This window comes from Pagrus pagrus (assembly GCF_965226575.1).
Source record: "Pagrus pagrus genome assembly, chromosome: 1".
In the NCBI taxonomy this organism is placed as follows: domain Eukaryota; kingdom Metazoa; phylum Chordata; class Actinopteri; order Spariformes; family Sparidae; genus Pagrus; species Pagrus pagrus.
Window position 1 is genome coordinate 34808397 of NC_140185.1, and position 26756 is coordinate 34835152.

The 26756-nt window shown below is 42.9% G+C and overlaps 1 protein-coding gene across 1 annotated transcript in view; it reads right to left on the reverse strand.

Moving 5' to 3' along the window:
- Positions 1-2417: 2417 nt before the first annotated feature.
- cskl (c-src tyrosine kinase-like) overlaps positions 2418-26756 on the reverse strand; it is a 45762-nt gene continuing 21423 nt past the window's right edge. Inside the window, exons 2-13 of the mRNA XM_084367139.1 lie at positions 20922-21005; positions 17903-18016; positions 16724-16836; positions 11910-12129; positions 7594-7687; positions 6974-7039; positions 6749-6848; positions 6534-6624; positions 6083-6156; positions 5193-5388; positions 4351-4437; positions 2418-3965 (exon numbers count right to left, since the gene is read on the reverse strand). Of these exons, the coding sequence (XP_084223265.1) occupies positions 3783-3965; positions 4351-4437; positions 5193-5388; positions 6083-6156; positions 6534-6624; positions 6749-6848; positions 6974-7039; positions 7594-7687; positions 11910-12129; positions 16724-16836; positions 17903-18016; positions 20922-20936 (1353 nt within the window). The 5' untranslated portion in view covers positions 20937-21005 and the 3' untranslated portion in view covers positions 2418-3782. The remainder of the gene's footprint in view (positions 3966-4350; positions 4438-5192; positions 5389-6082; positions 6157-6533; positions 6625-6748; positions 6849-6973; positions 7040-7593; positions 7688-11909; positions 12130-16723; positions 16837-17902; positions 18017-20921; positions 21006-26756) is intronic.

Genomic DNA, 26756 nt, shown 5'->3' on the forward strand with positions numbered 1-26756 from the left:
TCTTCCTGGTGATTCATGTTACCCAGCAACAGCACATGAAGCCCACCTCACCCTCATTCTGTCACACATGTAAATCTGTCAGGTCCAGCTTGACACGCAGGAGGACAATGCACATGCCAAGTCCACAAAAACATGTGCAGCCCTCAGCATCCTCCTCTGACTCCAACAAAAAAACAAAACAAAACTGTGCTGGCGTAATCAGATTAATTCAGGAGCTAATTTGTTGCCGTAGTAGAGTGCGCCTGCCTGGCTGCAGTCAGTAGCACAGATCCATAACTTATCGAAAGCAGATTAACACATCAATCCTCCTGCTGGTGCCTGCTAAGAACGCCGAGCTGTGCGGTTGTCAGGATTACTTAAGTGTGAACGGAAGACCGAGGCATCCAGACACCAGAGCTGTGCTTTAACTCTCCCTCCTGTCATCACAAGCTCTCATCATGGTGATACCTCCAGTTGGGCTTTACATTTTAAAATATACTTTTTTTATATAATTCATCTTATTTCATTAAATTAAAACCGTTTACTGTAAAAAATTAAAAAAAAAGAAGGTAAAAGTTGAGGGTAGGATGGTGACGTGGAGGCAGATGGCCTGGAGGCGAGCGAGAATCACAAGATTGTGTCTCGAAGGTGGCTGCTGTGTCCAGCGCTGATAAAACTCCCTTGAACAAACGTCAACAAAGGATGTGGCTGCCCTTGACCTTTGACCCGTCTGATATGTTGAGTAACTTCCTCCCAACATGCTGTTTAAATCTGAGATTGAAGCACTGTGTTGCTCCTTTTCAGCTCCCTCGGGATCTCAGATTATGCGATGCCTCCCGGTGGTGACTTCTGGCAGTCAGGCGGCATCCAAAAAAACGTTCCCCCCTCCAATCTGCTAACGAGCTGTACTGTGAGCCAGTGAGACAAACCGAGCGGGGGCGGGGAGGGACGGGACGTCTGCAGCAGGCCCATCTCGTGCGGCCGTAGCAGGATGGTAAATGGGAGCTGGCGTGATAGGTCCTGACAGCGGCACATTCTTGGCCATGAGCACTAACTGCCTTTCTTACGTAACCGGCCCATTGTTGTTACCGCCTCGGTCACTGTCATTAAAATTCATGGGAATCACATGAAAATACGCCCCAGACAAGTGTTTGTGTTGCAGAGGAAGACGCAGGGTTTGGTCACAAAGTCACAAAGATGAGTTAGAGTGGAAACACAAGACGCAGACTAGAAGATTGCTGGTCTCATCCCGGCCTTCACGTCGCTGCTCTGGAGGGAGAGTGGGCGCTCTCCAATTAACCCAGCTTCTCGCTAACCACTGGGAACCGCTCAGCTGACAGAACACCAACACTCCTTCACACCTATAAGGCTCTGTTGACACTTTACCACCTGTTCATAGCACTTCTGCTATCAAAAGAGGATCACAGGAGGATTATTTATAGCTGCTCATCTGTGAAGGGATTCGAGACAGACGCAAGACGCGCTTCTTTTATCGTTTCACAGACGTTTTGTCTCGTGATCCTCGTCACAGGTCGCTCACACTGAGCTGAAGTTAAATCAAAGAACCATTTTCTCTTTTTATAGGTTGCTTCGTTGGAGGAGGCTAAACAGCAGTCAGCAAACCTGTTGAGAAACAAGCTGTCGTGACGAATTCAGAAAAGATTGAATAGTATGAACACAACAGCATCTAAAAACAGAAGTTAGGAATTTGGGATGCGGCCTATTAAGGACTTTTTAAATCACTGGACACAGTGTTGGAGGTGGAGCCCCGTTCGTTCCTATAACAGCTGCTCAGTGGTGTTTTGAAGCCAAAAAGCTCGACTTCCCGGCTATGAAAATACCTGGAACTTCAGATAAAATTTAATCGTGCAGCTCTTCTAGACTTTCCAAATGTTATTGGACCGAATGGCTCGAATTATGACGCTCCAAAGAATTTATCCACCATTTTAGACGCTTCTTTCACAATGGGTCTACTGTTGCTTTCCTCTTCTGTTACAACTGTTTCCTGTGCATTCGTGACAGGAAACGTGACGTGAAATGTGACGTACAACGTGACGCTTCAAATAAAAATCACAGACGGGCTGTCTTGCCTGCAGGAAGTGGGAATGGGGTCAACAGGTCATTCTTAGCGGGTTGACCCGCGTTTACAAAACCTGTGTCGACCCACTTATTTTGGTAGAAAAGCGGTATCAGCTGTGTCCTCCCACACTGCTGGGCACCCCTAATTTGGTCTGATTGAGGCCTTTTTTTGTTTTCGTCACTTATGGGGACATTACATAGTCTTCACCCTAAAATTTTATGTTGTACGGGGTCCAGCATTTTGGTCCCCACAACACTGTCGGACCCCACATCGTGACCCCAGTGTTGGGACCCCACAAATACAGAAAAACCAAGAAGACACACACACAGGTGCTGATAAAATGATGCTGACGTCCCCACACTGTTCAGATGGAATGATTTATTCATAATCATGATAGCATAATAAAACAATGAACATTGAAAGCACTGACAGTTGAACCCAAGGCCTCTCACACACAGCATGCACCACCCGGACCCCAGCGTTCACAGAGACACTGAACATTCCTAACGCCAAGAGACTCCTGGCTCCTGAAAGTCCTCCTCTTTTTAATTCTCCGCACCAGTCAGTTTTTTTCTCCTTTTTTTTTTTTTTAATCCTTTAAATATATTTTGATATAAAAACAAGCCCACATATGATGAATCAACCATGTTTGTGAACTGCTTCTCCCCCTTCTCCTGTTATTGTCCTGCCCCGATTCCTCCACCTCTTCTCCGGGCCGTATTGGTTGGAGGACGAACACGATACTGGCCCCCCCAAAAAAATCCTCTCTCTTCCTGTTTATGCTCTTCTTTATGGACACTTGAAACAAAAAAAATAATAGTCTGATGGGGTGATGGTGGAGGTGGGGGAGACAGCACTAAAAAACGGTTTGAAAACCTCCCTGAAAAAAAAAAAGAAAAAGAAAAAAAGAAAGCAATAAAAAAAGATTTCTTAAAAAAAGGATTAAAAAAATCAAACCACAACAGTCCAATTGAAAAGAAGTGCTGGAGGGAAGTCTGGAGCTCTGTAGACTGGAGGCACTTTGGCACAGAGCGAAGGCCCCACACCTGACACCACGCCGAGAAGGAGGGAGGAAGGGGAAGGAGGGAGGAGAAGGAAAGGATGGAATGACAAGAGAGAGCTGGGCTGAATTCATGCAGAGCCACTCGGTCTTACAAAGATCCAGGAATGATGGAGAGACGTGGGGGGGGAGAAGAAAAGAGCACCTGACAAACGTGGAGGAAAAGGCCAGCCTCCCCTCTAGTTAATGTCATGTTCAGGAGAGGAGGAGGGGAGGGGGAAACAAATAAGAAAAAGAAAAAGGGATCTTTAAGGTGGAAAAAGAAAGTTGGACCAAGATAAAAGAGACAGAGAGAGCGAGAGAGAGAGAGAGAGAGAGAAAGAAAGAAAGAAAAGGTGAGCAGCGGCAGGTTTAGAAGGAGGAAAGAGCAGCGGCCCGTTGAGAGAAGAGGAAACTGTCTGGCAAAAGCTATACAACACAAACAGGAAAACAGTCCTTGTATGGAAGCAGAGGGCGGCTGGTGGACGTCTGAGGTCGGGGGAGGGGGGCACCGTATGGCAGTCCCACAGGCAACAGGCTGGGCAGGCAGGAGGAAGGTGCTGTGGTCCCTCTCCTCCTCCTCTTCCTCCTCCTCCTCCTCCTCCCATGTTACAGCTGTGCTGGGCTGTGTCTCGCCCACCTCCTCTCCCCTCCTCGCCCCCCCCTCCCCCTTGAGCCTCCTCTTCACAGGTACAGCTCCTTGGCTCTGATATGCTGCAGCTTCTCCCTCAACATACGGAAGGAAGGCCGCACCACCGAGTCCAGGGTCCAGCACTGCTTCATCAGGTCGTACACCACGGGCGGGCAGCCGTCTGGGGCGTCCATCTTGTATCCCTTCTCTACCCGGGGCACCACCTCTTTCAACGGCTGAGAGACAGAGACAGAGCACCGTTGACATGTTGGCTGATATACAACTGACGCAACGGATGATGTGACTCAACAGCGCTGCAACATCCCAGTCACAAATTCATTCTTCACAACAAATACAATATGGAACAAGTAGTGAAGCATGCAGACATAATTAAATTCATCATTTACACATTGAGACACGTTTTCATTTCATCACCTGCTCCAGCTGTGTAATGGCACCAAATCTAATTATTTTCAGGTCAAGACATTTCATTAAATCCTGCACAAAAGTAAATAAATAATTAAATAAATAAATAAAACTGGTCCTAGCAATGAAGCCTGCCATCTGCTGGTGCATCTCAGACCTTGGTGAGAGACAGAAATCTGGTGTTCAGGTACTTACAATTCTAGGGTAAGGCACGCGCCCGAAGGAGTAGATCTCCCAGAGGAGGATCCCGTAACTCCAGACGTCCGACTTGGTGGAAAACCTCTGTGTGGGGGAGAGAGAGCCCGAATTCACACGTCAGACAGGAAACATTCAGAGAGCCGCTCAGGTGTTTTGTGCTGGAATCAAACTTGATCGATGTTTTATTATTTTAGTGCTGTTTTAGGAGTTCAAACGAAGAAACACGAATAATATTACAATAACTCAATTCTGATCATACTGTATTCATTCCCAAGTTTATGCGAAATGTTTTTTCAACACAAAAATGTATTCACTGAGTTGAACTTCCCTCTGAGCAAGCTCCAGAGAGGGAGTACATGCAGGTTTCTATACGAGTATGAGAAGAAAATGGAGAGGCAGCGACCTTTAAGTTAAATTAAATAAGTTAAAGGGGCACTATGTAGTTTTGGAGAAGAGCTTATAACTCAGAATTTTAATATTTACAATCATTGAGGTAATAATACAAACTAAAAAAATAATCAAGCTGTTCTCAGGGGAAAATAAAGTCCCCAGAACACAGTTTGAAGCTAGAAAGGCGGCAGGGTCCGCCACATATAAGAGTTGTTTATTCAGTTTATTCAGTCATGAAAACAAAGAGAGTTTGTTTATGTAGTTTAGGGCACAACATCTTTAAACACAGGCTGGACTGTATTCCAGCTGCCAGTGGCAAAATATCAGATAAAAACCGTCTGACCTTATTACAAACACTTTGAGCCTCGTGCAAGAGGCTTTAAATCTCAGCATGCTGCTTCTTAAGTCACAGTAAGGTGAAGCAGGCGCTACAGGTCGTCGTCTCTCACCTTCTCTCTTAGTGCTTCGGGGGAGGTCCATTTAACGGGCAGCTTGGCAGTGTCCTGTATGGAAGAGGCCTCCTTGGTGAGGCCGAAGTCGCTGACCTTGGCGATGTTGTCGTCAGACACCAGCACGTTACGAGCTGCCAGGTCTCTATGGACGAAGTTGTTGGCCTCCAGGTACTCCATGGCTTCACACACATCACTGTGTGAAACAGCAAGACAGGAGAGATGATGAGTGAGGAGATAATGTCAACCCACAGGTGTCGCGTCCACTTCTTATTCTCTGTGGACAGAACTTTACTCATCCACTCTTGCACTGATGAATACAATGTGAATATAATTAATGCAAAAAGATGGTGAAGGTCACGAGAAGACACACAACTACACAATCATTTTCCTCCTTTAGCTGCTTTGTGTTCATGCAGTTAAAATCTGAATCTAAAATCTAATCACCGCACTTGTCAAACAAGTTCATTCAGGGGTTGCGTGTCTCACGCTGAAAATGAATCATGAAACACTTCCTTGTGAATGCATGCATGCGAGGGCACAGTGATCTAAGTGTTCTCAATTATGTAATGGTGGCGCTCACTGAAGGTTGCGCCTGGTTACAGCATCAGCTTAATGACTGCTAAATTAAAAATAAAGACATTCAGGCACTTGACTTGCAGATAAAGCTGCTATTTATCAGGCAAACAACCTGCAGGATGCTGGCTTGTGTAAACAAATGTCTCTTTTATGTTGCCAGTCGAGTGCGTGACACTGAGCTTTTGAAATTCTCTTCGAATCCTGACAGCTGAAGAGCAGCAGTTTAGCTCTAGACCCTGAGCTGTGCTGATTAAACATTTGTCTTTTCCATAAATGTACTAAGTACTTGAACAGAGATGAAGAGGACTCACAGTGAGAACTTGAGTAAGCAGTCTCCGCCGAGCACGGTCCGTCCTCGAGAGCGCAGGTAGTCCACGAGGCTGCCCTGTGACACACAGGACATGGAGCATTGTTTAGCACCCCCAAAGAAGTGTTAGCGTGTTGTCAACTGAGCAACACGGGACCCGTTAGCTTAGCATAAAGACTTAAAACACAAAGGGACTCAACTATCCTGCTCATTAATGCATTTTGCTGTAATTTGTTTCATCTATATGTTACAGTGTGTACCGTTATGTGCTCCTTGTCAAGGAGCAGGCCCGCACAATTTCACGTTTCAGCATCAACATCACAACGTGCGCATGCCGATAATCACACTGTAGCATGTGCAATGTCAAGTAATGCTAATTAACTCAGCCCTTTCACATTTGTACATTTCTGGAGCATTCAGAAAGAAAGAGACAACAGAAAACTTGTGTGACCGACCTTCGCCATGTACTCTGTGACGATGTAGAGACTGCCCCTCTCCTCCACAATTACCCCTAGCAACTGCACCAGGTTGTTGTGCCTCAGTTGCCTGTATGAAACAAGACAAGTGTTATTTTGCTGGAAAACATTAAGATGTGTCTTTTGAATTGAAAGTCACGTTAACATCTTTTACAGGTAGTGTGAAGGACAAGTGAACAGTCGGAGGATCTTACGTCATGACAGAGGCCTCGGCGATGAAAGCCTGCGCTGTGGCGTCATTTTTGATACACTTGACTGCCACCTTGGTCCCCCTGTAATCTCCCACCATCACATCTGACGAGGACAAAGACAAGGTGAAGTTTTAGTACAATATCCGAGGCGACCCTGGTCTCTGTTATTATGGCTCTGACTTATGAAAATTAAATGATGCAGAGATGATTGTGAAATCAATTCCTCACCTCCAAACTCCCCTTTGCCAATGGTCTGCAGGAGTTTCAGCTCCTTTCTGTTCAAGGCCCAGCCGCCTGCCAAGAGAGAACAGACTACACTTAACAGCCACCGACAATCACGCTTATAAGTCTAATAACACTGCTCACAAATCATGTTGAGGAAATTCATTCGTGAGTTTCACATAAATCTTCTGGTCAAGACTAAGAGTTCTACTTTGGGAGTGATGCATCTCATTTGGGTGGAAAGGTGTTGATTTATTCGAACATTTTAGCTGTTCCCAATTTCCTGGTGTAAGAATTAGCCGGGTCAGGAGGGTAAATGAGGAGGAATGAAGAGAGTCTGAGGTGGAGGAAGACTCAGATTGACCTTGAGAGCTGTTGAAGCCCAGCACTCGTCCCCAGACACACAGAGATTAATTACCCCTCTGATGATTAATGCTATTAGGACTGTGGATGATAGTGGATTTTAGTAGGAGATGCACGCCCTGTCTGTATTCTGTGCATGTGCCACAGGCTTTATGCCTGTGTGGTTTACGTGACAGTTTATAACTTCAAGCGCGATAATGCCCCTGTGTGTGTTTGTGCCAGTGTCCCTGTAGAGCAGTGTAATGAGCTCAGCGTGTCCTTACTCCTGGAGAACTCGTCTTGTGCTGCCACTGTTCCCTCCATCAACTTGGGTTTAATCAGCCTGGTGCAAAGGCCGTCGGCATCTTTGGTGTAGTGCTGGGGACAGAGTCGGAGAGAAATTCAATACATAAGACAAAACTCGACAAGTTTATGTGCACAACAAAAATGTAGTTGTCCCTGTTATAAGTTTCATTGTCTAACTTTTTATCAAATGTAATCTTTAAAAAGTCAGCAACAGCTCACTCTCAATCTGCCGTCTAAGACCTAGTTGAATCATCAGTGACTGTTGTTCGCAGATTAAATCTGAAGGCTGCGTCTGTATACAAGCTTTTGATATGCAAAACAAAAGTGAGGCTGACGCTTCCAGCAACGCTCTACAGAAGAACATGAAGGTAACGATGAAAAGAAAACTCAGGCTGCGTCAGAAGAGATGATGTGAGGGGGCTCCGTCTTCTTGATATGTACAGGATATGAGTGGCGTTTGAGAGATGAGAGGAAGCTTTAGAGAACTTTTATCAACGCGCGTCAGTGTTCAAGAGGAGAACGGGAGCCTCATGGGACGACAGAATCTCTGCCTCATTTATGTCGGATAGAAAAATAGGAACTAACTTTACTACATCTTATAAACACAATTCGCTGAAACACAGTGCATCTGTCCTGCGATCATCGACTGTCGTGACAGGATCGTTTAAAACCAAAGAGCCTCTGCTGGAGATTCACAGCATGTGTAAGGCATCTGTAAAAGGCTCTGCAGTTAGCGCCATGCGGAGACGAGTGAAGGTTTGTAACATTTATTGTGGGAACCGGCAGCAGAGGAGGAGAGTGTGGGTGTGAGAAAGGTCACTGCATTTGAACTTTTACCCACTAAATCACTGCAAACTAAACATACAAGTCCTGAATCCATATACATGCTCATCTTCATGAAGTCAGGACAGACATTAGCATTACAAGTGCAGATGTCCCATTTTGGTGATAAACTATTGATATTAAACTTTATGGGACTCAAACATGAATCGTTCTAACAGACAGCTGAGGTTTAATGAGACATCAAACCTCTGTGTGACCACCAAATAATACGACAGCAGAAGAAGAAGCAGCTATCACACCAACAGCAATGTTATACAACTGCAGCATGGCGAATTGACCACAGAGTGGAGGTTGCTCTGACGTCCACCAGGGGGCAGCATGGTGAAGAAGGGGTCAGCTCAGATATGTCAACAACAACTGCACCACCCTCTTTACATAGATCCAGCTCCATCATTTGTTACGTGTGCAGTGTTTTCTGTATGATCCTGGAATATGTGAAGTAAAGACATCTCTGAATGTTGCATTATTACATCTGCCTGTTCAACACATGACTATTATTACTATCTGTGGGTTAAACTATGACTTAAATTATGCTCCACTGCCACCAGAAGAGCCTATACTGATGTGTAACTAGGGTCTGTCAGTCTGTCGTAAACATTTTTAAAAACTGGATTATTTCTAGATATATAGCGATTTCTTTAATTGATAGTCGCCTTAACAACCGATTGTCAATTAATCATCAAATTGCGTCATTAAAAAGATATTTTTTTATGCGATTGTGCCCATCTCTGATTGTTGTTAACACATTTTTAATCTGTTAATATCTTAGCTGAGATTAACTGATTCATCCTGTGTTTAAACTGAATGTCCTGTGTTATTATCTTTACTTTGTCATATTTCAGGAGGCCTTTTTAACACCTTTTCCATTGGATTACAGGTGAAAATGAGCCTTTTGGCTAATTTTAACTCATGTATTATAATGTGTTTTAATCAATTTGCCCCGTCTCTTCTTAAATAGATAAACTAAACTAAATCAAACTCAATTGTGTTGTAATGAAAATGTATTTTTAGTACACAATGCCACTGAATAAATTGGGTTCTTGCTCATATATAATTAACAAAGAAGGGTGTAATCACAGTGAGTAAAAACACAAAATGGTAGCTGAATACCGAACTGTCACACCCTCGCAAATACCATACGGAGCCATCTCTATGTCACCTTACCAGTATGACTGCATACATGGCTGACAGACATAACATCACTATGAATGTAGTGACTGGCAGAAAGGAGGCCTGGGTCTGTCAGTTTATACACACTATATGCATGAATAAGTTGTATACTATGCATGTGTATATATAGGTTTATGCGAAGCCTGCTGTGACAGGCCAATGAGAGCAGGGCAACAGTGAGCGAGCCGGAAAAACACGCAAGAATGCAAGGAATCCTCTCATAGGCTATTATAGAGAGACAAGAGAAGACACAGGGGAATGTAGGCAGGGCAGAGGACGAAGACACGGAGAGAGAAATGCAGGGAGGGGAGGCAAAGTAAGAGGTTGAGATGGATAACAAAGAGCGGAGGTATGAAAGCAATATGCCAGGTATACACATGAGGGAACGCAAAGAGAGAAAGAGAAAGGAGGGAGGGAGGGAGGTGGAGAAAGGAAGTGGAGGCAGAACCAAGCCTGGAGGGTGTGAACAAGAGAGAGAGGGAGGGTGAGAAGGATCGAGAGATAGAGAGATAGAGATTGTGGGTGGCTGATAACAGGAATGCACCGGGGATGTAGATGGTCTCGGTGCCAGCTGGCACATTCCTGTTGTCCACTTCCAACGCCCCGCGAGGCAAAGAGATGAGGTCCAATTAAAAGTGTGATAGACGCCAATCCTGCTCGTCTCTTTATCTGAGCGGATGAAAGGCCTCTCTCTCTCTCTCTCTCCCTCCCTCCCTCTCTCTGCCATCGTGTCTCCTGTCTTCGCCTTCTCCACACTGTCCTTCCTCTGAACCGGCTCTCAGATAACAGGCAGGGAGTGAGAGGATCAGACAGCTTTTTGAAGAATATGAACATGTACTCGAGTCTGATTTTGAGGGAAACTCTACGGGGACAGTGAGTGTGTGCATGAGTGTGTGGGTCTTGTGTTTACAGAGTTATGTAATCATACTGCTGTACGATCGCCTCATTTCGCTAATCATAAAATAATGTCATGAAGATTGGATTTATAAGAGAGTTGAAATACGGACTTCGCACCGACTTATAGATCCAATTTGTAATAAACTTTTTAGTTCTTTCAGTCAAAATCACAGCTGATGATGAAGACCTACCGGTGTACAGCGGCAAAAGGGAGGATTTAATCAGTGATGAGTAACATAGTACAGTATTTATTTTTTGGGAAGTTAACTACAGGTATGTTTACTGACCGTTTAAACATGTAGAAAACAACATTTTACACCAGGAATTGACCGAGTGCCTGGCCAATCACTGGGATCAGCATTTTTCCGATTTACGCTATTGGTGAGTTTATTTTTGTCCAGTTGCTGATAAAATTATGTAATTTAAAAATGCACTACTTTGGCTCTGTGTGCTTTACTCCACCAATCTTTCTCAGTCTGTAGTCAGCACTCCGTGGTCTCAATCAATGTCCTGCCCATAACACTATCAGACTGGTTACATGTCACACGTAATATCAACACTGAATAATCTGAATTTACAAAGTAACTAGTAACTACAGTTATCAATGAATGTATTGGAGTAGAAATATCTGGAGGCAGAAATTGGAAATACACAAGTTAAGTACCTCAAAAGGATATTTAAGTACAGTGCTTGAGTATACTGTACTTACTTATGTTTTTTTCAGGGTTGATACCGATAAAAGTATAAATAAAGTTTTAAGTCGATTTCTATATTACATGACACAATTCATGAAAATTCAATTGTCTTCTTGGCGTTCAGCTAATGATTGTTTTTAAATTACTGATGAATCTTGAATGTATGTACAACGGGACATCTTCAGATTGCATGTTTTGTCCAGCTGACAGAGAAAAAACTAAAAATATTCAGTTTAGCAGGAAATTCTTGCATCTGAGAGGCAATGACAGGGGAGTACTTGGCTTTTTTCGCTTGAAAAATGATTAAAAGATGTTTTTCCTGCGGAGTGGCATTGATTTGTGGACTAAGTTTCTTTAGCTCTAAAGTCAAACCACAGCAGCTGTTTTACCACAGCATGAACATGTTGTCCTACATCTCAATGACTTTCTAGAGAAACGAAGTACATCATGAACAACATGAAACAATTTGACATTTGTGGGCAGAATGTCAGTGGTCAAAGGTTTCATTTTCCTACACACAGCTGTCTTTTTACTGTGTTTACTCTCTCTGTGGTTTAGCTGAACACTTTCAGTTCTCACTATTATTACATTTAAAAACAAACCAACTGATTGGGGCTGATAATGAGTGGCTTAAAGAGCATTATGGGGATCACAGAAACAGCAGGAGCCTAAATGCTGCGGTCCCTCACCTCAACCAGCTGCATGAGGTTCTCAAAGTACTCCTCCTCGTCAATGGTGAGCTTGCCGTTGTGGTAGATGATGCGGTAGTGCTCCACCTTGCCGTCGCAGCTGACGCACAGGGTGTAATCGCCGGGGTAGTTGGTGCTCTCCCTCACCAGGAACAAGCCCGTCTCCGGGGGGTAGAGCAGCCGCTCGGCCTGCTCCCGAGTTATCTTCCCGTGAAACCAGCTACAAGTAGGGGAGACAGGAAGAGGATGAAGGACAAGAGAGGGAGAAAGAGATGAAGAGATTTAAAAACTGAGCTGTACTGTTCGCTTGCACACACACGGCCACACACACAAATATAGAAGCTAATGTAACAGTTAAGGACTAATAAGAGACAAGTCTGATCCATGTGCTGCTTCTTGTTCTTGTGGAAAACAACTGAACTCTTCATCTGCTCCGTCAGTGACATCAGCATCAGATAGGCCTAAATCCAGTTTAAAAACAGTTTTCACACGTTTTCTTTTTCACAACACTCAATCAAAAGTTCGACCACACAGACGGATCCGCTTCTTCGTATCACAACCCACAGATCTCCTCTGAAATGAGAAGTGAAAAACTGTAGCGTGGCAGTAAGGGGAAGCCGGCAGCAGCAGCAGCACTTCCAGTCTGTTCAGCTCGAGCGCTGGGAGGGCGGGGCCGTCCCGACTCCAGGAGTCAGTGAGAAAGTACCTGAAGCCAAACAACAGGAAACATAGTGCTCATGCATGCATGTGTGCACATACACACACACACACACACAAGAAGCCTGAAGCAGAGTCGGAAACTGACACGACGGGACTGCAATAACAGGAAAGTGCAAAAACTGTGCAGACAAGGTGGTGTGGGTGGGACAGGACCAAGTCACCCTCTCCTGACCATGTTCAGGGAGACAGACTGACTATTCGACACATAAAAGAGTTAAAAAAAACACAAAAAAACCAACATCCTCTGAGGAGAAATAAAGCTTCTTTATTTATAAGCTGGCAGTACAGCGCTGCCTCACCCTCACCATATGGCCCCAGAGGATACATCTATAGGATACTAATGGATGGATTAGACAGCTGCACTACAGTGAGTGTGCTTACATGCACTTAAGTATCCTGGCTTTGATATTAGGAATATGCTGTGTACATGAAACACAGAGAAACTTGATTATTCATATCCTAAATTACATTATAGCATCCAGATGTCTGATGGTCTGCGTGCAGGTCTCAGCCTCTTACTTCTGACTGAATGTGATCATCACCGCATCATTTACCATCAGATGTGTTGCACTAACTAACTACAATGTCTTTTTGAGTTGAAGAGGCACCTGCAAACACGGCAGAGAATAGTCAGACACCTGGATTAGTCATTACATGCCATCATCCCCTGGTTTCTACTGAAATACTCTAGCTTGCATATCCAGGTTTCTGAAAATCACAGACCTATGTTCTTTACAAATCTCTTTCATGCTAACATATGAAATATTTCTCACCATCGTTGTGGTTTTGTGATTTTAAACAGTAAAATAATTGTCAATTCAAATGTTTAACTGTAATGTTTCTTAGACTTCACATAAAATACAGTAAGATGCTTCATTCCTGCCTCTGATGACCGGTGGTCCTGTGCTCAAACACACAACCATCCCATCCATCGATTTATGTCACTCCTCGTGCGGAAAGTCTTATTAGCTGCAAAGCGGGCCCAGCCCACAGGGTATCTCTATCCTTCTTGGCCGGTGAATGGGTGGTAATCAACGGCTATAATTGATTTAGCCTGTTTTGCTGTGGCTGCCTCCGTCACTCCCTCCTCCTCCTCCTCTTCCTCTTGGTACTCGGCCTCCTCAGACAGCAAAGGCCCTTGTGGCCAAGCAGCTTAATACGGGTTGAGTTGATTAGATCAGTGCAGGCAGCTTCTCCGATGGACAGCAGCTCCTTAACTCCCACTAATCCAAGAGTGAGCGCCAAGCATGGACGGCCCCGAGACACACATAGCCCTTTGGTGGAGGCACACTAGCTGTTCTGTCCGCGGCAATTATCTGCAGTTTTTATACATTACATCACACTGAAATAGAACAATCACAAAAATGCGGTAAACAGCTTGGTGGGGACAAGGTAGGAGGGAGGAAACAGTGGAGCAGGGCTGAACACCCCATCTTTTCTTCGGGGGTGGTGCTATTATGTGAGGTGGATGTCTACCACATGGGGGCAGCAGAGAGAGCAAGCTGTTGGATGCCAGTGAGGGAGGCGAGGACTGTATCTACTGCTGAGTATCAATGGGTCAGGGTGAGCAAGGGGACAGTAGACCACAGCTGAACCCTTATGTAAGCCAGAGGAGAGGGAGAGGTCTTCTCGCAGACATCTGTTAGTGATTCACACACACACACACACAAAAAAATCAACAAGTCCCTCTGGGTTACAGCTAATGGCTGCACAAGAACGACTTCTGATGACTTGAGCGGGGTTTTTTTCTGTTTTTTTTTTTTTTCAAACAGTTAACTATGCAGTGATCTCAAAGGAAGCAGTGAGGACATGAGGTCACCAAGTATAACCATGCAAAATATTTGGGAGTCTAATCACTCCTTTTACTAAAATCTAGGGCTGCAGCTAAAGATTGTTTTCTGAAGTGAGTAATTTGCAGAGTATTATCATGATTAACTGACTAATCGTTTAGTCCGTAAGAAGGTCAACGAATTGTGAAAAACGCTAAACACAATTTTCCAGAGCCCAAAGTGGCGTCTTGAAATTGCTTCTGTTGTCCAACCAACAGTTCAAAACCCAAAGACTCTTCATTTACAATCATAAATGACTAAAAAATTTAATTACATGCTAAAAGGGGCACTTTGTAGTTTTGGAAAAGAAATTCAAACTCAGAATTGTAATATTTACAATATTATGAGGTAATAATACAAACTCAGAAATATTCATTTGTTCCATAACTGAATAAACAAGCTGTTCTCAGAGGAAAATAAGGTCCCAGAACACTGTTTGAAGGCCAGAAATGTGGCAGGGTCCGCCACATATAAACAAAGTAAAGTAAAACAGTATGAAACTGTGTTGTCCTTTAAGGTCAGTCTGTTTATTCAGTTTGTTCAGTCATGAAAACAAGGAGAGTTTGTTTAATTAAAAACAAAAAAAAAAAGTCTATGAAGATCTTTCTCTTGTGATTAAAATTTCTTCTCCAAAACTATAAAGAGCAAATACTTAATTGTCAAAAGCATTTTCAAGCAAAAATATAAATCAATGACCCAAAAAATTGGCAATTAATTTACTTTACTTTTGATTAATCCATTAATTGTTGCAGCTCCAGTGAAATTAAAGCAAAACTAATTTCTCTCTTTCAAAAACATTGTAATGAGAATTTGGTAACATAAATAATAATGTTGAAACTTGAAGCTGAATCTAATCTAAATCCACCACTGAGTTTAGTATTTCAAACTATTGTGTTGTGTGTCATCGTTAGACGGGGCTAGTTTAAAGTTCCTCTTCAGACCACACACACACACAGACACACACACACACACACACTCACACTCACACACACATGGTCATCATGCCAGAGCTGGATGACCCTATGACCATATTTAAAGCCGTGTGGACAGGCAGTGTGAGTGGTGGCAGAAGGAGAGGTTAAAGCTTTCAGCAGCAGTTGATGAAGTGAGACAAAGAGGGTCAAAAGTCTATTTAAATGTTTCCTGCTGATGTTACAGTGACATACCACCAGCTCTATAAGCACTGCTGAGCTACTGTTAACTCCCATGCTAATGACTGTCTTAAAGTTTGATCCTCAGACTTGATCTCTGTATCTGGAGAGAGCACACTCCCTTTAGGATGTATGGACTTCCTCCTGGGGTTATAATGCAATGCGATGGATCAGCATAACCGCACAAGGCAGGGCCCTGAAAATCTCAAGTTAAATGTGTCTGTTGGGAAAAATAAGAGGACCAACCCACAACAACAACAACAAAAACAATTGACAACTTAACAGTGTTTTCTGTAACAGCGCAGAAGCACAAAAAAAACAACCCCTAACTTTATGAACCCTGCTCGATTAATTTGAATACAGTAGACAGGGCAACATGTCTCCTACTTATAATCCTACATTTCCTCACATCACGCTGAAATGAAAAACTTTCTCCTCAACTGTGAAGTTTTAATACTTGTTTATTACCACTTGAGGGATGCACACAAAAGCTTTCAGATGACAGCATCGCATAGCCATGTGATGATACTGTAGCAGCTTGTATGCTCTCAGCTTTCCTGTCTGGCCTCATTTGCATATGCCTCTCGTTATGTTTTCCTCTTTTTGAAATCGCTGCCGTTTCAAAGGGCCTGATTCAAATGCAGCGTGCAGCTGGTGCCTGGCCTCGGTGGCAGAAAGACACAGACGAGAGAAGACACGGTACAAACCAAAAGGCTGTAAGAGATGGAGTTTCCATCTTTTGATGCCATGGCTTACTTTTGAAATCAGCACTTCTTTTTTCCCCTCGCTGCAGGGGACCGAAGCGAACGAGGGTAAAACAACTTGTTCACACGCTTGAGAAGGAAAGAGCACATGTGGCCAATATGTAGAGGACACACAACCAGTTAAAATGGTTATTTTGATTACTGCGGCATATTGTTTATCTTCCTGTATTATACTTCGGCATTGCAACATAATTTTCCTACAATTTTCCTTACCGTGAATAAACGTGTTGTGATGCACTCAAATCAGTGTATCTGTTTCTCCATAAATACATTCAACATTCAAGAATGTCCAAACAAACACACAGACACGAAATGTTGGGTTTCCCCTCCATTACCCTCGTGGTACTTACGGCATAAGACTGAGTTTCCCTCCGGACTTGACTCCTTCTCTTTTCTGGACATAGTTAGCCGGGATGGTGCCCTCTCTGCCCACTGTGTTCCTCGCTCTGTACCAGTTCGGATCCTGAAACAACCAAACACACGACAACACAACATTAATATTGGTGCTACTTATCGATGTGAAGTCATTCTGTAGAGCATCGCTGTACCGCTTGTCCCACTGTAAACACACAGAGGTGAGGTAGTGGGGTTAGAAATCTAGTGGAGAGTGGATGCAGGCACTGAGGACTGCTGGATATCTGAAGCTCCACCAGTCGCCAGAGAGAGCCTGCTGCTAACAGGAACCACTGGTATTGGTTCAGATTTTACCTGAATGCAATACAAAGAATCTGAATAGTAATCTTACTACAGTGTTACTGCTTGCTGAATCATTTTATTTATATGGGGTGGCTGTCGCTCCGCAGCTACAGCGGGTCATCCAGTAATCTGAAGGTCAGTGGTTCGATCCCTGGATCCCCCGGCTACATGTCGAACCCCAAATTGCTCCAGATGAGCCTGTTGGCACCTTGCATGGCAGCCTCTGCAATCAGTATCTGAATGGGTGAATGTGACAAGTGTTGTAAAGCGCTTTGAGTGATCAGTAGACTGGAAAAGTGCTATATAAATGCCAGTCCATTTATCATTTACCATGTGAAATTGCTGTATTGGCTATTTCAGGCTAGAGGAAGAACAAGCTGTCCTTTCAGTCGGAAATCATTATTATGAGTTGGTTTCGGGTAAAAAAACACAAAAGTGAATAATATGAGGAATAGTAGACAACTTTAGCTCTGCTGATGTTGATGTGGGTAAAGTAGAAACATGCATGCTGGGGGTGTCATGGCCTTTCCTAATTTAGATTAAGTAGGTTAACAATGGTACCGTTTGTGAGACTGTCCTGTAGGTTTAAGATGACATAGTCGTATCCTGCATAGCCACCCATTTTTTCTTCTTCTGTATATTTGTTTCAATATTCAGAACATGATCAGAAACTGAAGAAACAAAAGCTATAAAATATCATATTTAGATCATATATACCTCATTAGGAAGTAATTTAAAAAAGCTTTTCAACAATCAACTCTTAATACATTCTCAAGAACAATTATTTGACCACGATAGCAGCAGAGCTAATGTAGTATAAAGTGCCTTCTTACCCTGGTGACTCCGATAATGGTCAGTACATCTCCTTTACAGAAAGGCAGGTCCTGTTCGTTGGCAGTCTGGAAGTTGTACTTGGCTACACACTCTGTGCCACTCGACCATGGTGCCTACATCGCACAGGACAGAGAGGAAGGAGCATTGATCACAGTGATATAGCTCGGTTGTCAATCCCTCTAAATACTGTAAAAATGGCAGCTACACGCCTGAAATGCACATGTAAATGGCAGAAAGATAAGGATGCTTGGTGTATTCCCTCTGCGCTGTTGGATCAGTGCAGTAGTGTGATCAAAAACGAACCACAATGGAGTGAATGAGATGAAATGAGAAGGCAGGAGTACAAAGCGGCAGGTGTGTGTTTGAGCTGGATGAGGTCCTTGTACAAGCTGCGATATTCCTGACAACACAAGGTACAGCTGAATGTGTCTGATGCTGCCTCAGCCGATGCTACATAATGAGTTTGGACCACTGGTGGTGACGACTGTGACAGAGGGAGATGTGGATACAGACAAAACCTTCCTTCTCCACGGTTATTATTTTCCTTGCGCTCACTTGAACCCTTTATTTATGAAAAATGGAGAGGGTATTGCTGTTGGAGATTTTAGTAATTTAAAATGTAGCCTAGTGCAACACACAAAGATACTGGGGAAAAACCACAGGCTGGAGCCAACACAGGTTTTCACTGGAAAGAGCCACTAATTATTTCAGTTTTATTCGGATCTGCCAACTTTTAAAAAATGACATATTCACATGCTAAGCATCTTCCCACAGAGGTCAACTTGATGTAGTTTGTTATTACTGCTTGACATTTATTCACCTACTGAGTGACCTACAGGTCAGCTGGTGGTTTACTTTATCTGCTTGCTTTTTCACCGGATGGCTGGACGCTGATAGATGCACAACACTTACTGAATTGTTGACCTTTTGGTCACAGGTTGGTAAGATTACCAGTGGGTCATACGGCTGTGTCAGTAACATTTTGTGACCTCTTGACCTACAGAAACCCACTGGATAGATCTGGAAACGAAATCAATCACAAGCCAGACTGGAATCCAAAATGCATTTATGTTGCTAGACACCACAGCATTTCCTGTCGGGGTCTAGAGGCTGAAAATATGCTGAGTAATCTGATATGGTTATTGATTGTGAGATAACAACATGAATTATTAATTGATATTCAGAAGCTTTCTCAAACATAGTCAGAACTTCAGAAAGGTAGTCAAGTACAAAGCATAAAACCTGACTCATACATGGGAAAATATCGGATTCTCGTATTTAATGTGATAACACCCGGTGGAGCATCAAACGGGTTTAGCTGGATCATAGCCTCGGTCTTACAACATTCTGACAAAGGTGATGATATTTGAATTTTTTTCTGAAATTTTCACCTGACTGTAGTGAAGCGCTGTTGTGAGACAGATAAATCAATCTGACGCAATAAGGACATGTAAAGGCAGCGGATGCAGGAGGGGAAAGTAATCCACCTCTGAGACTAGCACTTGAGAGGCATTAGTTTAACCACCGAGACAGCTAGGTAATGTGAAACCACTAAAACTGAGCCAGACACTTTGATGGATGTGTGTGCACCAGCAGTGTGCATTAATACATTACTACAGATATTTCAGCACCTCGGTGTCTTGCACTGATGCTCTTGCATGTTCATGTACAATATTCACACATTTGTGTTAGTGCGTGCATGTTAGTTAACTTTTATTCAGTCAAGCAGTCGCTGTGAAGTCGACACATATTACAGACGTTACTAAGGTTTGATTTTATTTCTTTATATTTTGATATAACACAATGGTGCATATTTTTACAGATCTTCTCAGCATCTGTGGTGATACTGTATGCAACATATTGCTGAAACAGTCTGTTGATTACTAAATAAAATTAATTCACCAACGATTTTAATAATTAATAAGCAAAAACACAAATAAATCTCAGTTTCCAGCTTCTCCAAGTCGAAGTTTTCTACTTTCTGTCACAAATTTTACAGACCTAGCAATTCATCGACCACCTGGCTGATTAACTGGTGATGGAACTGACTGTTAGTTGCGGCTACTTCCTCAATTTACCCATTGGAAGTATGACTTCAAGTGAATGAAGTGCTGTCTGGGTTGCAGATTTGTAGTAAATTGGGAAATACCAGTTTTGAGAGGAGTGACAGAGGACATTACACAAGCCAACAATGATGACATTCTTGCGTTCTGTAATGCTTCTGGGAAAAGTTTGAAGAAAAAAAAAAAAAAAAGATCAATCATGTTAGAAACCTTCAGCAGATCAATGAAGAGTGTGTGACTTTGTGTCATGTTTATTAAAACAACAGTAATAAAATCTGACAGCTTGTGATGGAGAATATTATCCTCCAGGAAGACACAAGTTGTGTTAGAACTGACGACAGGGAATTATATTACAATTATTAAGATTGTACTGGTGATGCAGACTGGACCACCTGAACTGTTTTGTTGTTCATAAAGCAAACTGCATATATATTTACATGTCAAGCGATACTATACTATAGTACTTTTACTGCTTGTATAAAGCCTTGACCGGTCAGGCTCAGGCCTATAACTGTGAACTGCTAATTCCTATGATCCTGCTTGAGATCCTTTCGGCAGGGCCTTGGTAATGGTTCCGACTCGGGATCAAAGGTGACCTTGCGTTTGCTGTCCGGGCCCTCCAGCTGTGGATCTCAGGCAGGCAATCTCAGTATCTCCCCTTAAAACCTACTTTTATCTTTTGGCTTCTTCTTAACTGATGGTATCTGCTGTTATTTTATATTGTTTATATCTAAAAAATCTGCAGAATCACAGTTAAAAATGTAACTAGATTGCAGAAACACACCCTCCTGACCTCGTTCTGCTGGTGTGGCACCAACAGATGCTGATTATCTACTTCTTGTTGAGATGTGTGTAATTGTATGAAATATAAATGGGGTATTATTTTAAATTGCACACTTAGAAACCTGAACACTCGGCCGCTACATGTGAAAAATGCAATGTGTGCTTCACTTACGTGCATCCCAGACATGGTGAAGGGAATTGGGCAGCAGGTGTCCTCAGGCAGGTAGCGGTCACTGTTCAGCTAGTACCATCAGAGCTGTAAGAACAAAACAAGGCATAATCAATAATCTGATTACTTTAGGGGATAAATGCACCAATACTGTGAAATATCCACAAAAAGCAGGTCACAGTGAAGCACAAGCTTAGCAACATTTTTCTCTGCAGGCGTGCAGAAGAAGAATGACCACTCCAACTGTTTGGCTCTCAAATTACATGACATTGTTTTTACTTCTGTTTATGCTTCTCCTCAAGTTGGGGAGTGTAGCTCAACTGCTATAAACACAAAACATGGTGTCTGTGCAAACTGTGCAAAGAGATGTGAGGGCAATAATGACAAAAATACATTCATTATATGTATGCCACTTTCATTCCTTCAACAAATAAAGTTAGCTGTTGATGAAGGGATAGGAAAAACATACGCTGCTAGCTTAAAGGAGACTTTCTACCTCTTTAATCATCTAGGAAGTATTATACAGATTGGATGCAAAATCTGAAATCCTGTAACCGTAAATGAGAGGAAGAGGCTCTCTGGTATTAGCCAAGTCTGTCAAGTGTCTTGGCAGCAAATTACTAGTCTTTCAAAGGTGACCTTGATATAGTGACAGAAATGAGAAAGAGAGAGAGAGACTGAGCTGCCGAGAGAGAGAAGGGGGAGCAGAGGGAGCGTGGAGACAAACTATGAGTGAGGAGTACAAAAAGAGTCCGCGTGTGGATGGGTGTGTGCTGAGTCTGTGGCTGAGGCCTTAAAAAGTTTTAATTCCAGACAACTGTAAATCTGTATCAGCATGCTAAATATTTACAAGTTTGAAGGCGGAGCAGTTACTGAATAAGGCCTCTCGCAGTAGCCTCCATTCAAAGCATCTCGCTTCCGACCGGCCAAGAGAACAGGAAGTTGAAATGGGAGGGAGAAGGAGGAAGTAGCTGACGCATATTTTCCAGTGCTTCGTATGAGGGAGGGAGGGGTTATAGTTGGGGTTCAATGCGAGCATGGGCACTCTGGTCACTGCCTCTGTTCAGACAGACTACACCCTCATCAGCGTCACGTCAGAGGAGATCAATAAACACAGAACACAAACAATGCAAGCAACAGAATCGTGATTCAAAACTCAATTATTCAAGTTAAAAATGTGGTTTTTTGTTACGTCTCCCCTCCGTTTGATTTTCCCTGCATGTCGGAGGTAGATACAACTCATAAAAGCCCAAAGCTTTTACTGTGAATCAGCCTGTTTTCGTGGAAAGTAACATTTTGTCCACCAAAGCATCAGCCAGTTGTTTTCCACTTACAAAGTAACTCAGTGCTCTGTGTAATTTTAGAGCCATGAAAATTATGCATCTCCGTCAGAGGGCCGGGCTACTGGCTCGCATGGTCCCTGAGCATCTATGGCCAAGCTTCACAGCACTTCCATATCCTGTGTTGAAACAGGAAGCAGCCTAATTGCAGACCATTGCAGATCTGTATGCAAACTGACAGAGCCAAATATATCCGAGGCCGAGCTGCTCTGCTGCACCCAGAGGGCACTCGCTTCTTTTCCCTTTGCCATTCTTTGCGTCTTTTGCTGGAACAGAGCAGCGCGGCTCACCAACCCACAACCACGCTAGCGAGCCAATAGAGGAGAGACAAGTGAGTGCTATTCTTATCTCTCTCCAGTGCTCAGGAATGCCTTCAAGCTATTCAAGAGCTTCAGCATCGCCCTGCTCACATCGCTCTCCTCAGGGTAGTCGAGTGGTGCTCTGTAAAGACCGCGAGTGAAAAGAGTTCTTCTTCAATTCAATTTTTCCACAGCAGACTGTCGGCATTTGGGTACCAACACTTCATTGAGTTTCTCACTGAGAACAATAAGGTTCCAACACCCATAGAGTAAATGAATGCATTGTGATACCGCACATGTTTGATGCTGAGGGAGAAGGTGTGAGTAGTACTACTCCTCCAGGTGTTATGTTACTGTTTACTGAACATCACACTTGTTGAGTATCTTTGTAGAAATCCAAGACTGTGTGCAGACCAACAATGGCACTGCATTAGGAAAAAATAAATAAATGGGCAGCTTGTGTTTTGGCATGTTGCTACAGTTACTAGTGGTCACCAGGGCTGAATAATTAATCGAAACATTACTAAAATCACAATATGGCCGAGTGCAATATCCAAATAGCAGGAGCTGCAATTTGTTGCCTCGCCAAATGCTTCTTTTTTTTAAAAAACTGGATTGGGTTGAAATTGGTCCTGAACATCCAAGAAACCCTTTGCATAATTGTAGCTCATATTGCAGCCACAATATCTGTCAAAATCAGAATCAGGCTTTATTGGCCAAGTATGCCTACAGAATTTGAGTCCAGCTTTACAATGCTCCCAGTGTACTAATACAGAAATAGACATACAGCTAGGGACAAGGACAATAAGAACTGAACAAATAAGTTGAAGGTAAAGAATACTGATAACAGCAGGCTTTAACAACAAAAGATGCTCACTATCTGTCGATCTCCCTTTTTCCTCTCTGACGTTAATACCTGAAATATTGCCGACAAATTGACAACAAATTATCACCTTGTCGGTCAACTCTCCTTACACTCATCTGGTGATAAGTGAAATGTGACTCCTGCTCTCAGTGCTGGGACATGCTGCTGCGTGGAGTAGACTGTAGCATCCATGATCCAACTAAATGTAAAATAAAGCAAAGCGACGGTGGGCAAGAAATATAATCGGTGTACTTGAAAACCGTGTACCAGAAGTAACATCAACCACCACAGCAAGCCTCGTGGTCAGAAGACAAAAGAAGCCAGGAAGTCGAGATATTGCACAACAGTTTATGTCTCTTTAAACAAGGTTTTACAATTCTGATATAGTTATTACTGCAGCAGTGAGTTGTTCCTCTTGAATTGATGGTTTACATATAAACAGAATATAAGCAATGCTTCATGGCACAAGGGTTTTCACCTGCTGCGTGTGAGTATGCTTGAATTTGAGCGAAAGCTTTCAGCGGATGTTATTTGTATTCCAACCATGATCAGGGACGCGCTGAGTGTGCGACTAAAACTAAAATCTGATTAATAAACAGTCCAACTACAGTGTATGGCTCTACATATGCCAAGGTCACACATCAAAGCACACACTGTAGTTGACTCCAGCTTCACTCCAGCCGATGTGTCAAACATGAGTGGAAATCGCTTCCTTCTCCACTCCCCTCCTCCTCATCTTCTCCGCCTATGCAACAGGAGCTGCTGGTGACAGCATCGTGGCAACACACCGGGAAGCGTTACATCAAAGGCTGCTGTCACATCAGTGCCAGATGACAGTAATATTACTTCTGTTCGTGTCTAATATGCCATTTTCATCATAACAAGTAATGTGTTCTACTTAAACTGCCTGCACACTTCTCTGCGCTGCAACCTCCTGCTCTGTAGCTGCTTTGATGAATCGAGAAGAAAGCGATAAAAGTGAATCTGTGGTCCTGTATGATTGTTTCACCTCATTAAAATTCCATTGCTCTGTGCCTCTAAGACATATTTAATATGCTTTGAGAATAAAGCAAACTTTTGTTTCTGTACTACACCAACATCCAGAATCCTGAAACTGCTCCGTGAGCCACAAAGCAGAACTGTATGGAGCAGTCAAACAGGTTTTGGAAACGCAAATCCTCTCTGTCAAGACGGTCAATGGTGTCTCTTCCAACTCGAATGAGATAGGCTGTAAAGATAAAAAAATTCTCCTAACCTCACATATCGGGGGAAATCCATCATTGAAGGGGAGAGGGGGCAGTGATGCAAAACGTTGCTGCTGGTTCACTTACTTGAAAGAGAAATACTAAAAGACCGTTTAAATTATAGATGATTAATCAAGTAACTTTGAAACTGACAAATGTGTTTCCTTTGAAAGATATGCTGTAGTGCGATATGATTCATTTGGGTCTCTGCTTGCCGTATCCTTTTCTTTCTGAGCAGAGATTAATCACACACGTCTTATTGTGTAATTTGCTTCTCTTTATGTAGTTATATTTGAGAAGAGTTACACTGCTCTGACACTGGCTGAGAGACTGACTTGATCCTGGGACAATACAGACGATTATAGAGTAGTCTCAGATTTGTATTGTGATGAAGTCGAGAGCTTTCTATCTTAATATCTTTGCGTTAGTAGCAATCACAATTTACAATTCATGATCCACTCTAATCCGGCTCTTATTCGCTGACACTCGACCCAGAGAATCACAGCTATCGGGGTTGTCTCTTCGCCTGCACTCTGACACAACATCTACCATCAACCAGAGGTCGTAAAAGTCTACTTTTACCTCGGGTGAAATTCATCTTGGCCAGGAAACATGGTTGTTTAAATCAGTATGCTATTCATTGTCCTGAGGGAAATTCAATTTACTGAGCCAGCATTAAACAACAGCTCCCATCACACCAAACAAGGGACAGCCTTATATACATTAATGAGTAAACAACATTCCCATCAGATTCCAAGTCTGCTTCGTCGAGTTACACCACAAAAGATCTCTGTATGCTGCATAGTTGTGACGAAGCTGTGTGTTGGTTCGATAAGAACACAGTTTTTAAACTTAGTTTTTCTACCATGGTAAAACCCTCAAATCAATACTTATGTTATGTCATGTGCAATCATGTGTACTTAGTCATAGATTACAGAGGATGGACAACAGGTATGGGCAGGCAACGTTGCATATAAAATGAAATTAAGGCCATCTCAGTAACCACAAGACTTTGTATGTAATTTTGAATTATTTCCTATCTGTTGTTCATCTGCGTGGTTAATGCAGATGTAAGGGAGTTCAGAGTAATTCACATGTGAACGTGGATAAAGCAGCATTCAACCTGACGACCTCAGGCCAGAGTCAGATGTTTGCTTTTTGGTTTTGGTTTCTATAGCTGACTGATTAACTGAGAAAAACCACAGTATGTTCAGCAGACTTCAGGTGCAGACACAGAGATAAACATCTGCTTAAGTGCAGACCTGATTGTGACTGATTGCCTTCCTGTATGATCTGACTGCTTGGCTAAAGCTGTAAGGATGTAAACAGGCCTGGACAACCATACTTCCTTCTGAAATAACCACAATTAACATACATCTATATTAACAGCATTGTTTGGCAATATTTGGTATATAATATACAGTACACAGACTTTATATAATCCCAGCAACAATGTCTTAACTCGTGAAGGAAGCATCACAAGTACAGTGAAGCTATGGCTAACAAACTCTGACTCAGGCTCAGCACAAAGTTTGTATTGTCGAGCGTACTGGCTAAAAAGAAACGGGACAAAAGTATGGAAATATACAGTCAAATTGACAAAAAACTGTCCTAGTGGACAGCATGAAACTGTCAACAACAAAATGACTTGTGGCTATATTGCGTTTCCTGATATGTTAACTACCTGACAGCAGGCCTGTTTACAACAGCAAATGATGACCACATGATGAGGCGAGTCAGGTGGAGTCCATAGCCCACAGGGAACAAATATGACACCCATGGTTGGAAATATGCAAATGAAGACGTGTGTAAAAAAAGTGCGGACGCCGTGTTTGATATTCAACGAAAATTTGCATTTTACCTCTGTCACTGCTTCACATTTACATTACAGACAGTCAACCGAGACGGCAGGCACTTGCAATTAGTGAGCATGTAAGAGTGCTGGTGTCTATCTTTGACAGAACAGGCATGTTTTCACTATTTAATTACGGGATAAACCCTTCATCTACTTGAACACTCGGCTCTTCAAGCTGTGCTGCGCTTTGACTTCCAGTAACAGTGTTGTGGATGAAAAATACAGGCTGATCAAA